This window comes from Dipodomys merriami, unplaced genomic scaffold (assembly GCF_024711535.1).
Source record: "Dipodomys merriami isolate MVZ:Mamm:240054 unplaced genomic scaffold, mDipMer1.0.p SCAF_26, whole genome shotgun sequence".
NCBI classification, from domain to species: domain Eukaryota; kingdom Metazoa; phylum Chordata; class Mammalia; order Rodentia; family Heteromyidae; genus Dipodomys; species Dipodomys merriami.
The window spans coordinates 13,859,971-13,874,204 of NW_027204048.1; the positions used below are offsets into that span (position 1 = coordinate 13,859,971).

The following is a 14,234-nucleotide window of genomic DNA, read 5'->3' on the forward strand; positions in this document are numbered from 1 at the left end:
AGGAGAAAACCAGATGTTCTTTCTGAAATGGTATCAGAAGAGGGAAAGTTTACCAATTTGAACTCTGCCTTCCAAGGTGATTCCATCTGTTTCCAGAGGTGTTAAGGGAAATCAGCATATTTCTTACCAGGAAGAGTGGATGCTTTTTTTGGGGGGGGGGTCGGGTGTGGGGACAGAAATAGATTTTATAAAATGAATTGGGTACAATGTAGGTATCTTGGGATAAGGCTGTTCTGGGGAGATTCTAAGGCAATGTCAGGACCTGCTCAGGATGGAGAGATGAGCTGGTGTCTTTGACTCTCTGTGGTCCGAGATGCCACAGAGGAAGCATTTGTATGGCTTCTTCTAGGATGGCCATTGCTAGCTAGAGGAAAATCATGCATACGTATACAGAGACACAGCTCCCTAGCGCAAATAGTACAGGGGCTGGGCTGTGGCCTCTTCCATTGATTCTGAATAGATCTCCCTTTTTCTGTACCTCAGTTTTTGCTCTGAAAATAAGTGACTTGGATCTTGTTACTTCTACGGCTTCATCTGTGTTGAAAAGTGCAGTTGGACCATCAGCTCCTGGGAACTGCTTTTAATTTCTGTGCGGCCTGGTCATTTGGGCAAGATCTGCTGTCTTGAGTTTCTATGGGTTGATTTAGCTTCTAGCTGGAGTTTGGTGAGTGGAACTGGGTGGGGGCTGGGAGGCAAGAGACTGGAAAGGTATCATCAGGGATGGGGCCGTGTTCATTGAACAGTAACTCACACACCAACAGGTAATGTGTAGAACTTCTGGAGGAGTCTTCCTTAACTTGGGGCTTCTTCTAATGGGATGTCACAAAACTGAGACTGAGTAACACTCTCTCCACTATTCCTAGTACCCTTTCCCACCCTTTAGCCATCACTTTGGTAATTAATAAACCCTTATAAACTGGACAATGTCTCCTTACATGACTTAACACTATGTGGCAGGTCGTATGACTCAGAGACTTTGACCGAGAGGCTCAGGTCTACAGGAAGATGTGCTGTGGCAACTTGAACATGAGATCTCCTGTTCCCAGGCTATGCTTCATCTTCACGCTACGCTTAGAGATATCTTAACCAAAGAACTGGCCAACTTCAGATGTCACATCTGCTCTTCAGAACGGACTGCCTTCTAGATGTCAGCTCAGGATATCCCTGTCAGATCTCAACTGTTTAGGGGCTTTGTGGTTTTTTTTCCCCTTTAAAATGTGAAACAAGTTTTTAAAATAAAGTTGTTCCCTCCTGACTGGCGAAACATGGAAAATGACTACAAGATTTTAGGTTTTCCCAGAGAAAGGGAGGAAAGACCGTCTGGGGACAGTCTCCATAATAAGGGAAGGTGGATTCATTTGTTATGAGCAATCACCCATAGGCCTTAATTTGGTGGAATCTCAGGAGGAACAAAGAACATTTTTCCATGTCTGGTAGATTAGCAAGGCCGAAAACACAGTAATCAATCTTTAAAAAATAGATTTTTTTTTGCAAAATTGCATGCATTTAGCAGGTGGGTTTATCAAAATGTAATTTTTTTTATCGGAAGTGCTAGCTATTTCTCTCTCTCTCTCTCTCTCTCTCTCTCTCTCTCTCTCTCTCTCTCTCTCTCTCTCTCTCTCTCTCTCCATCTCTTTTTCTCTCTCTCTCTCCTACCCCTCCTGTCTCTGCGTCTATCATTTCTGTTTTTCTCTTGCATTCTCCAAGATGCCGCTTCGGTTTTGATCACTTTAAATGATCATAATTTCACTACCACCTCTCTAGAGTATTCCAACACCGCCCTTGGTTGGTGGGGGAGAGATAGATAGTGGAGGCAAACTAAAGTATTAGAACATTTGATTTAGAAAAGAAAGAGAAACTACTACTTTAAAACATAGAGAGGCACACATTGAGCAGACAGCTACTACAAATGGCAGGTTATAGTCTACAGAAAAGCAGACAGGACTTGGGCCATTCGGTCTAGTACAAGAGCGTCACTAACAATCAATGGATTTATGCATGGAACAGTTTGTGGAACTGGATTGGGCTATATCTACTGAAATTACTGACTGATTATTGAATGGCAATTCTTGACTCCATTGCTCTTAGACTGCTCTCTTGATATAAATAATTTGGATCTTGACGTTGGCTTGAGTGATTCTCCAAGTTCAGTGCTGTTGGTTTACACAATAGTTGGATGTGCAGATGGTGTGTTGTTTCATGGACAATGAGCTCATCATTCCTAAAGGGGTTCCCTGGATTTGTAGGGGTGATGTACATTAGTTGTACAGACATATGGTTAAATATGATGTTTAAGGTCTAGAAATATGTTTCTAGCTGTGTTTCTCATTTAGTGTTCAGGTTACAAATTAAGTTTTTCACAGACTAAGCTTATAAATAAGTTTTTTCACAGACTAAGTATGAATCTATATCTATATCTATATCTATCTATCTATCTATCTATCTATCTATCTATCTATCTATCTATCTATCTATCCCCTAGTTCAAATATTGCTTAAAGTTCTTAAGGTTTGCTTAGCCTTTTAAGCCTAGTTTGCAAAACCTCTGGCTTCCTTAGTGGATTAAATGGGTGGAAGTCCTCTAGAACTACACAATAAAGTTGCTCATTGGTGTTAGTTTCTTTCTCATTCACGTTTTTCCCCTTTGGTGCCAGTACAGGGCTTGAACTCAAGGCTTCAGGGTCTCATTTGGCTTTTTCTAGCAAAGCTGGTGCTCTATACTCAAGCCACAGCTCCACGTCCTAGTTGATTGGAGGTAAGAGCCTCATGGACTTTATTTCCAGGTTGACTTTGAACCGTGATCCTCAGATCTCAGCATCTGGAGTAGGTAGCATCACAGGTGAGTGTGCCACCACTGCTTGGCTCTCATTCACTTTTTTTTGTCAATCGTGGGGCTTGAACCCTGGGCCTGGGCGCTGTCCTTCAGCTCTTCAGCTCAAGGCTAGTGCTCTACCAATTGAGCCACAGCGCCACTTCTGGTTTTCTGGTGTTTTATTGGAGGTAAGAGTCTCATGGGCTTTCCTGCCTGGGCTGGCTTTGAACTGTGATCCTTAGATCTCAGCCTCCTGAGTAGCTAGGATTATAGGCATGAGCCAATGGCACCCAGCTTATTTGCTTTAAGAAACACAAAAATAAAGAGCCTTGTTTTCCGCTCCTTTCATCCAGGTCTATCCCTTTGTTTCATCCTATAACTCAACGCTCACTCTCTGCACAGAAGTAATGAATGGGCATTTCCTGCCTCTACTTCTCCCAAGGGTGGGGGGGGGAGGGAGAGGTTGCTTCTCCTCATTTCATTGGCAATCTCTTTGCTCAGCTATAAAAGGATTAAAAAAAGAACCCAACAACTTTTGGTGGGCCAGCTGGGTGATTTTTTTTTCCAATCATTTTTCTAGCTACTTAACTAGTAGGCCAATGAATGCTTATATAATTATCTTCTTGCTCCAATATTTGGGTCAAACTTAAAAGAAGAAAAGTCTGCTGGAGCCCATGCTCTTTCCTCTCTAGTTCTCATCCCCCTGTTCTTTCTTGTTAGTCTGTATTTTTTTTTGGAGGGATATTTTTAGCCAAGAAGCTTTTTAAAGAGGAAAAAGAAGCTGCCTACAGTATGGTACATGCCTTCTAATAACACAAGGGAGGGGAGCCAATGCGCGGGGCTGCTCCAGGGATTTCAGCAAAGCAGCGTCCTATGGGGGAAGAGGAGCTAATGGGAGGGATTTTGAGCATTTAAACTCAGTAAAATCTAATTGCAAAAAACACAACAACAACAACAAAAACCCAACACTTGAAAGCCAGGCCGGACCTTAGAGCTGGGAGGATGGGTGGTGGAAGTCACAAAGGCCTTGATAGAGGGCTTGGGGTGGTGGATAGACAGGGCTGAGGGCCGAAGGCATTAAATTATCTCCTCACGAGTCCTCACCATCAACTAGACAACAACACATCTAAGGTGAGGTGATAACTCCATGTTTATTATTATTATTATTATCATCATTATTATTAATCATTATCATTATTATTCGTCCTAGGGCTTGAACTCAGGGTCTCCACACTGTCCCTGAGATTTTTGTGCTCAAGGCTAACTCTTGCACTTGAGTCTCAGCTTCACTACTGGCTTTTTGATGGTTAGTTGGCGATAAGAGTCTCTATGATTTGTTTTCCAGGCCTGGCTTTGAACAGCACTTCAGAGCTCCACTCCTGAGGGGCTAAGATTACAGGTATGAGCCAGCCACTGATGCCTGACTCATGGTGTTCATTTTAGAAGGCTCATTTTATTATTTTAGAAAACACAAGCGGCAAATAGCTTGACAAAGAACTTACGGGGGGTTGTGTACCCTTCATCTTCTGGGTTTAGTTTCCAGGCAATTTGAGGGCAGGATCAATTAACTGGAGGTGTAAGGCATGAAGGTATGTGTGTGCTGAGGACAGAGTAACTACTGTGGTTGGACTGAGGCAGATCAAAGAAAGCTGGAGCTTGGGGAAGTGGCCCTTGGGGTGAATATATAGCTTGCAGAGCATTTGCTTTTCTTGCTTACTTTGAAAAAAATGTTCTCCACTTCTCTCATTCACATAGGAAAGTGTGCAAAGAGCCAAAAAAAGGGAAAGACTTTGGTTTTTGGATTTTGGTTTTTAAACCTTGTCTCATGATTATCAAAGATCCATCTAGCAACCAAAAAGAGGTACATTAAAAAGAACCACAGGAGCTTTGAAGGAAAAATAATTAAAATGTTGCGTGTCAGCTTCTCAAGACCTTGAGCCAATGACTTCCAATGAGATGAAGGAATTATACTTTATTTTGGACCTTGTTTTGCAGATTTCTTTACATATGTCCTGTAGACTTGGATGACTAATTGGTATAAAGTGTTGGCAGTGGTAGGTGTAATGTATGTATGTGTGTATATTGGGGGGGGTTCCTATCTATTTTGTTTTTTAGAGTTAAGGGTTCAGGAACCAAGCTGCCCTAAAGCAGACTGCCTAAGGGGCCAAAGAACACTTGGCTGGGATTAAACATCACCTTTTTATTCATTCATTCATTCATTCATTCATTCACTCACTCATTACCTTCCTACTCATTGTTTAAATGGGAATAGTAATTAATGGTAATCAAGTAATAACTTCTACTTCAAATATAGTTTTTTAAGTTGGATAATGGTAGCTCACACCTATAAGCCTAGCTACTCAGGAGACAGATCTGAGAATCATGGTTCAAAGCCAGCCCAGACAAGAATGTCCATGAGACTCTTACCCTTAATTAATCACCAAAAATAGCTGGACATGGAGCTGTGGCTCAAGTGGTAGAGTGCTAGCCTGCTAGGCTTAAGGAGAAATGCTCCTAAGTTCAAGTCCCATGACTGTCACACACACACACACACACACACACACACACACACACACACACACGTTTTGTAAAGATGGAATGTGTTAAGGCTCATAGGAAGCTTACGTCAGTCAATGCTATGCACCTGATTATCAGTAAATCACAGCTTCTACTTTACTACTTTTTTTTTTTATCATTAATGAAGTGTTCTGAGCTCTAATGCTAGCTCACCACTAAGCATCAAATACAGTCCTCAGCCTCCTCATCTACCACATGTGTATAATTTAGCTTTTCTAAAAACCAAAGAACGATGATGCATGTGAAAATCTCTTCTGGGGAATAAAAATGAAAGGGTTAGAAGAATGGAATGCCACGTTGTTTTCTTGTCTCTGCTTCTCTGGGACTTGTGGAGTTTTCTTCCTATACTTTGTACCATTCCGGAAGTGATGTCATCTCAGGAGCTAGCTCTTATGGTCTAGGACACACGGTAGAAAGTAGCTCCCAAACAGTATGGCGAACCGAGGGGATGGCATAAATCCACATGGCACAGGGAGAGGAGAGGGGAGCCTTGTGCTCCACTATTCCAAAGCATTATGTCCAACCAAAGCAGCTAAAACCATGGCGGCTGAAGATAAGCCCAGCTACGTCAGAAGCAGAGGTAGCAGAGTTACAAGACAGAGGTGCACACGTTGTTCAGCAATGAGGGGTGTAGCAGCTCATGCAAGGCAGAGACACTGTCTAATCACAGGCAGCCTCAGGACAGGGCCTCTGACCTGTGGTCCAGAGGGTTCTTACCTTTTTGACATCCCTGACCAAGTGGTACAATGTATTTGAGGGCCCATGTCTCTGAAAACAATAAAGAAGAATCAAACAGTTTTGCTAGTCAGAGGCTCCTACTGGCAAGGGAGGAAGGATCTGGAAGGAAAGGTCTGGCTGGTTGCGGGAACGGGTAGGTTGTCACAATGGACCTTGTTCTAGTTGCTCAGTTGTACCTGCATTTTCTAAACGAATACAGACTTGGGATGGTTTTTCCTCCTGACAGTGTTGGAGGTTCTAGGTTCGCAGATTGTAGGGAGGTTCTCAGCTCTGTGGAGAGCTGGGCCCAACATTGAAGCAGCTCAATTTGCATTCAGGAAAACGGAGGGGACACAATTGACCCACCGGAAAAAATGCTTTGGCACATTATCATTGAGGCTTCTTAGTTTTTTCCCTAATGAATAAGAAATGATCTCACAAAAGGGGTTAGCCAACTTCTTTAAAAAGACAGACAGTAAATTATTTTAGACGTGGTGGGCTAAACAGGTTTAATCCAAATCTATTTAACTGGTGTTGTACTGTTAAAAATGAAATAGCCAGCTAGATGCTGGTGGCTCATGCCTGTAATCCAAGCTACTCAGGAGGCTGAGATCTGAGGATCGGGGTTTGAAGCCAGCCTGGGCAGGAAAGTCTGTGAGGTGGTTTTAATTTTTTCCTGCCTGCCAGTTCTGGACCTTGAACTCAAGGCCTGGGCAGTGTCTCTGAGCTTCTTTTGCTTAAGGCTAGTGCTCTACCTCTTGAGCCACAGCACCACTTCTGGCTTTTTCTGTTTATGTGTAACTGAGGGATTGAACCCAGGGCTTCATGCCTGCTAGGCAAGCACTCTACCACTGAGCCACATTCCCAGCTTGTGAGACTCTTATCTCAAATAAACAATTCAGAAAAAGCCAGAAATGGAGCTGTTGCTCAAGTGGTAGAGCACAAGCCTTGAGCACAGAGAGGCTAAGGGACAGCGCCCAGGCCCTGAGTTCAAGGCAAAAAAAGGGAAAGAAATAGTGACAATTTTATGTTAACAAAGCTTGACTATTTCAAAAAGACTTTACTTATGGATAGAGAACATCAAATTTAATCAGTCTGTCTGAATTACTTATCTATCTATCAATCCATCTATTGTCTATCCATCAATGTATGTATATATATGTATGTATGTATGTATGTATGTATGTATCTATCTATCTATCTATCTATCTATCTATCTATCTATCTATCATCTATCTATCTATTTATCTCACTTTTGAGATAGGAACTCCCTCAGTAACCCAGGTCAGACTTGATCTTTCAATTCTCCTACCTTAGCCTCCCAAGTGCTGGGATTATCATAGAATTTTAGAATTTCATAGAATACCTTCATTTTTAAAATTGTTTCAACCAGTAAAGATGTTAAAAATTTAAAAAAGCCCTTCTTATCTCATAGGCTATGAAGAAGCAGGAAGCAAACAGGACTTGGACTTTGGATAATAGTTTGCTGAAACTTGGCTCAAAGTAAAAGCAATGGTCTGTTTTGGGGAAAAGAGGGAGTTGTAAAAAGGATGTGTGTGCCTGTGTGTGTGTGTGTGTGTGTGTGTGCACGTGCGTGTGCACACACGTGTGCTTGAAGTGAGAATAAAGTAAAATCAGTTGCTGTTGGGTTGTCTTTCTAAAGTAAAATCATGAGACCTGCATTTCAGATAAACAATGAATAGATTTAACATAAATATGTTTCACGTAACATTTGGAATCTATGTTTGGCCCTCTATCTTCATACAAGATGTCTGCAGATGGCACCAACTGTGAACTGGAAATATGTAGGGAAAAGTTGTAGTCTGGGTATGGTGCTGGCATGCCAAATTATCCCAGCACTTGGGAGGCTGAGGCAGGAGGATCAAAGGGTAAGGCCAGCACAGACTACATAGTGGAATTCAGTCTTAAAAATCCCCCACCCCCCAAAAAAAAACCTGGAGAGGGGAGCAAAGGAAGCAGTGTGGCATTGTCAAAAAAAAAAAAGGAAATATAATCATTACCTGACTGATGAAATGGTAACCCTCTGTACAATACTCTCATAATAACCATAAAATTGTATTTAAAAGAACTCCTTCCCAAAGTTACTCTATTGAATATGTACAGGCTTTTTTTTCTCCTCCTGATTCCCTAAATACAGTATAACAACCATTGATACACAATGACCTTTTATTAGGTACTAGAAGTAGTCTAGGACATGAGAATTGAAGTGCACAGGTAGATCTGAGTAGGGCACTACGCCATTTTATGCAAGAACATCCGAGGATTTTGCTATCTGCAGAGACTCCTGGACCCAACTCCCCGTGGATGAAGGGGGGTGGGCTGTACTCACACTAAACAATCCCTCCCTGTTTCTATGAAACTCAGGTTCAGCTGGGCTGTTCTGTATTTTTATTCGCTGAACCTGACACGCTGACAGGCAGATCTCCAACCAGGATGGCAAAACCTTCGGCTAATGCGTTGGTGCACAGGTAGGTGAGTTTGGAGCCTGACCACCTGCCATTCGCGTGACACGCTCACGCATCAGAAGGGTCAGTCAACAGAGGGTGCTGTGCAGATTCTGCTGCCCACCTCCTCTGAACCAGAACTTAAGCTGTGACTCAGTTTTACCGTATCTAATGTGGAGATACAACCACTTCCTTGGGTAGGGTGGTTAGTGAGGTAAACAACCCAACACGTACACAGATATCAGAATAGTTTGTAGCCCTCAACAAATGGGAGGATCATCATTATTTGGCGGGGACCAGTCACTATCCCAGAGTTCTTCATGTCCTATCCCAGTACCCACCACGGACCTGATGCTGTGCTGAGATCTACTGGCCTCTCTCCGTTGAGAATATCCTCACTTCTTTCTTTTCTTGTCAGCCCATGGAACCTCTCTCTGCTCCCTGAATGCTCTTCTTGGTAAGCTGTTCAACTCTGACTTAGTTCTTTCATACTGTAAGTCTCAGCATGCCCAACTGGCAGAGGAAACAGTAGCTAGAAGCCCTGCAGCTCACATCTCCCTGCAGTGGAAAGGCAAGGCAGCTGGGGGGCGCCATTCAGCACCTGCTATTGGTGGAGCCCAGGGCAATCATCCCTGTCCCTAACTGTGCTTTGCCTAATGGGACAGACAGACGCTGGGTCAGATAGAGTTTAGATTCTGTACTGGCTTTTTCTCCCCCGCTAGGAGTGTTGAGACCTTGGAGAAGTCATCTCTCAGCCTCTGTGTGAGTAATACTGTGCCTCTGTGAAAGTAATACTGAACTTAATACAGGTGTTGAATGGTGCGGCCATTGCCATGTGATTGGGTCACAGGGATTTCCATCTTGCAAATGGAATAGGGCTAATACAGAAGAGGCTTCCTATTTGCCTGTGGGCCACTTCTGCCAGCATTTGTTCCACTCAGAGGACACAACAGTGAGGTGCCATCTTGGATAGAGGCCTGGGCTCTCAGTAGACAGTGGATCTGCTGGTGCATTGACCTGGACCTTCCAGCCTTCAGAACAATGAGGAATCTTTGTCTGTTCTTTATAAATTACCCAGCCTCAGGCACAGTGTTGTAGCAGCTCAAGTAGACTAGGTAGGACAACTCAGTTTTCTCAACTGTAAAATGGCCACAAAGTATATGGCTCTTTACACTTGAGTTCTTAGTGGGTATCAGCTGTAAAGAAAACAAAGAAGAAAAACTCGTGGGGTAGTTCTAAACAAGTCATAGTTCACGTTTTATCTCATTAGCTTGGGAAAAGGATAAACCTGATGGTTCTGAGCATAGTGGAAGGGTAGCACAGAGTACTCAAATGGCTTCCTGGAGGTTGGTGTTGAATCGGTCATTCTCTGTAAATGCCTCACCCTCTGGGTTTGCAGAATAAAAACGTTCTGATTGTTCAGAGGCTTTTGGCTTTGTGTAAAAAGCAATCTGAGAATCATCCCCTTAGGTGATCAGGCAATTGCTTTTGATCTTGACAACTGAGCAGTTAAAACAGGCGGGAGTTTGGTGACTTGGTTGTCTACGTAGATCTAAGGGAGTACTTGTGAAGAATGATCTCCATGCACTGAGGGGGGAGAGGGGAAGAGAATCACAGGCAGATGGGGAAGCAGGAGAAGGTGAAAACCAAAACCAAAAACAAAACAAGAGGAACACAAAAAGCGCCTTATCTTGGCCCTACCGTATTGTACAATTCCTCTAGTCTGGAGATGGTGAGAAAACGGTGCATGCTTACTCCATTCTCTATGAGTAATTTCACAAAATCCACTCTATCCAAAACTAGGGCATCCAGCATGGCTTGCTCCAGGGACCCCACCTGCAAATCAAGTCACTGAGTTGACTACAAGTATGGTTCCTTAGCATCCACCCCAATGGCTCATTCACCAGTGTTCTGTCATCAGGATAAAATCATTCCATACAGCTAAGGATAGGCCAGAGAGACTGGTCATAAAAGCTCTGGTTTTGGAGCTCCTCTCCTGTCTTTAGAAATAGCAGCCCAGGCTTTCAAAGTTCAGTTTCTTCTCTGCCTCCCTTTCTTCTTGGTCCTGAACAGTTGCCACTGGTTACCAGGATTTCACCCTTGCAACACTCTGTCCAAACTTCTGCACGGGTGGGCAGTGAAGTGCTGGAGTGGGCACTTCCAAGTCTCGGGCTCTAATAAGACCCCCTGGGTGACTAGAACAGAGCACCCCATGTTGGTTGGAACAACATGAGTAGACTGTGGATGTCTGGAGGAAAAAAAAAAACAGGCAAAGAAAGACGAACTACTCTCAGTTTGCACTGGCCAGCATTTTCATGTAATTCCTTTCACCAAAGGTTCCCAAAGACTTGGATTCCTTGAGGAGGATTTCCACCCTAGCAATCTACTGGCAATAGAAGAGGACAAGCTCTTGGGATGGGGGCAGGGAGGGAAGGGTTAAGAAAGAACTGGCCATGACTGGTGTGATATCAGCCGGGCACAGAGCTCAATTCCAGGCTTGCTGCGTTGCCTCCTGGGGATGTGTGCGTAGACCATCCAATGGCCACTCTCCCAAGTGTTTATTTTTGGTAGTGTCAGTTGAGGGAAACAAACCAAGAACAGTTATATAAATCTCTGCTTCTCTCATGTTGTCCTTTGGAAATAGGGAGGATCTGTGTGCAGCCATGAGGACCAGATGGTACCCACATGGGGAGGCCTGCTAATTCTGCATCCTAAAGTGTGACCCAGCTACATACCAACCTGGGCACCACCCTGTGGAAACAGCAATGTCTTCCCTTTGCCCTCCTCAGAGGTAGTCAGAAACAAACGAATCCCACCCGTTCCTTAATTTTTAACCCACCACAACTCTATGTGTGTTTTTAGAAGGCTTAAGAAGGATACCCTTTGCACTAGGAAGTTTGCCATCCTTGGATGGTCACTCAAGAAATGAACACGGGTGACTGGTGGTGTATGGAGTTAGAACACCACCAGGGGGCAGCATTTCCCCAAATAAGAGACAATGCTGGATTAATTTTTTTTTTTTTTGGCTGCTGTTTTGTCTTTTTTCTTTATCCTAAGTTAAAATATGGCAGTCAAGTAGTTTCCTGAGCTACTCTTAAAGATTCCTTACACAAATACCCTGGCCCAAGCAAGTGGGCTTTTCAGGAGTGATGACATATACTTTACCGGCCACTGTTGCCCATAAATAAAGATTTGGCTGCGGGCGATGTCCACTCTGTTCCAGGCTAACGCTAAGCTCAGTTGGTCTGGGGCTGAGGCATTGGCTCCTGCACAGACAGGTGGGAGGGAAGAACGAGAGAGAGAGAAAACAATGATCAATAATCATACCACGAAGACCCCCACCTCCACCTCATCACACTGCCATTGACTCTTCTTCCCGAAAACCACACTGTGCAGCAAGGTGTACAAACTAGATTCCATCCCCAGCACGGGGAAAAGGAAGCAAACAACCAAACCAAACCAAAGCAACACACCTGGTTGGGAAAAGCTCACAGGAGCTTAGATCTACTCTGATCTGAAGGTAGAAACCATTGAAACACAATTCCAGTTTATTCTCCAGTGCTGTGTGTGCGTGTACATGCACACACGCGTACACACACACAGGTGACTATTTAAATTTAAATGAATTAAATGAAAAAATGTTAATGTTTGGTCAGTCACATTAGTGGCCGGTCAATGTTCGGTGGCCACCTGCTGTTGGAAGCCATTGGATTTCAACTGGGGCAGGGCTTTTTCTTTCTTTTCTTTTGGGGGTACTAAGGATCATCCTTGGGCCCCATGATCACTTGCCATGACCTCTACCACGGGAAGCTGCCTCCCCAATCTTTTTGCTCATGGTTTGTTTCTCGGATGGACTCTTGCATTGTTGTCCAGGGCTGGCCTCAGAAAATCATCCTCCCTTCTCTGCCTCCCTAGTTCCTGGGATTAAAAGTGAGTGACCACCAGGACTGGATGGTTTTGAAGATAAAGATGGCTAACTTTTTCCCAGGCTGGCCTTGAACCGTGATCAGGTAAGACATTTCTATTATGTCAGGGAGTTCTTTGGGTCTGTCCATAAGTGCGAGCTTCTGTGTGTCTGTGAATAGAAGCAGTAGGAAGGTTAGAGTGAACCAGGGACAACCAAGCCTCCGTGTGCGAAGGTGACATTGGATGTCTCTGAACCACTTCTTTGTCATTGGTGTAAGGATTACCCTCTTCTGCTTGCCTGAGAGGTGGTGAGATCATACACATGGATTATAGTATGTAAGCGGGGTTTTTACAACTCATGCTAACTGAATGTCCCACCAGTAGGGGGCGTCCAGCACTGCCCGTCTATCACCTATTGGAAGCATCTGAAGTGTTTGGGCTATTAGATACTTCTACATGTTCTCATGTATGGGTTCCCAAATAACTCCAGGCATTGAGTCTGATTACTATGCACATGGGGCAGACGAAGATACCCGGGGCCAGGCTGGGGTAAATAGTGAAAGATGAAATCGCTATGAAGAGAGAGAGAGAGAGATGCAGAATGAGCATTCATCCTGTCGCAGGTGAGATTCAGAGCCAGGGTGGTGGCCCTTTCTCCCATCACTGCTTCCTGTGATATGTGTGAAGCATGAAAGGCTAACCTTTGTGTGGGCAGCTCACGGTAGAGGCCTAAGCAATAAAGAGGTCAGGGCTGCTGCCCGCTGAACTCATAATCATACTAACAACACCCAAGCTGTGGAGATCATGTCACCACATCCCAATGGGTTGGGGCTGGTCACCCGGCACCAATGAAGTCATATTGTTGGGAGTTCCTTTCCAATGGTTGTGCTAAATTAGTCTGCCAGGCTTTCCCTCTACCTGGTGATTCTGTAATGGGGACAGTGAGAATTTAGGCCAAATATTTGCTTAGAGGAGCAGGCGTAACTCTCATCCAGAGAACTGTCTAGAATGTAGATTTTTGGGGCACACCTCTGGTTAGTCTGCTTTTTTAAAGTTGATTCGTTTATTTTGTAGCATTGGAACTCGGGAGCCTCCTCCAGAGTTCTAGAGCGCGAGAGTAAAGTGTGAGTTTCTGCATTTCTAGCAGATACGTGGTGACGCTGATGTCACTGGTTTAGGACCACATTCTGAGTGTCAAGATCCGGAGGAGCTGTGCGGCCATCTTCCCCTCATGGGTAGAAGAATGTTCTCGATTTTTCTGTCCACACATTCATAGGCTTAGTAGAGACCACAGACGTGCAGCAAATTGATCAGTGTTTCCATGATGAATAGAAACTTGTTTACCTAAGGAATTTTCCATCAAGGAGACTATCCATCACCCAAGAAAACAACAGAAACTGCAAACTCCTATCAGAGTCACTGGCATAAGCAAGCGATAAATAGGAATGTGTCAGCATGTGTTGTCCTCAATTTGGAGAGAGAAAAATACATGAGGGTTCATTGGGATTCTATTAGCAAAGCCGGTGCTTTATCCTTACCTATGCCTGCTTAGTTTTCCTATTCTTTTTTAATTTTTAAAATGTGCTGATCCTGGGGCTTGAACTGAGGACCTGGGTGTGGTCCTTAAGATTTTTTTTTGTTCTGAAGGCTAGCTAGAATCACAGCTCTACTTTTAGCATTTTGGGGGTTAATTGGAGATAAGAGTCTCATGGGCTTTCCTGCCCAGATTGAACCATGATCCTCGGATCTCAACCTCCC

General features: G+C 44.0%; 1 protein-coding gene across 18 annotated transcripts in view; it reads right to left on the reverse strand.

Annotated features, from left to right (window-relative positions):
• Trpm3 (transient receptor potential cation channel subfamily M member 3) overlaps positions 1–14,234 on the reverse strand; it is a 517,403-nt gene that overhangs the window by 93,430 nt on the left and 409,739 nt on the right. For all 18 annotated transcript variants that reach the window (XM_070035730.1, XM_070035729.1, XM_070035727.1 and 15 more), the window contains 3 exons: positions 11,736–11,836; positions 10,272–10,406; positions 6,106–6,156 (listed from right to left, as the gene is read on the reverse strand). In XM_070035730.1, the coding sequence (XP_069891831.1) occupies positions 6,106–6,156; positions 10,272–10,406; positions 11,736–11,836 (287 nt within the window). The remainder of the gene's footprint in view (positions 1–6,105; positions 6,157–10,271; positions 10,407–11,735; positions 11,837–14,234) is intronic.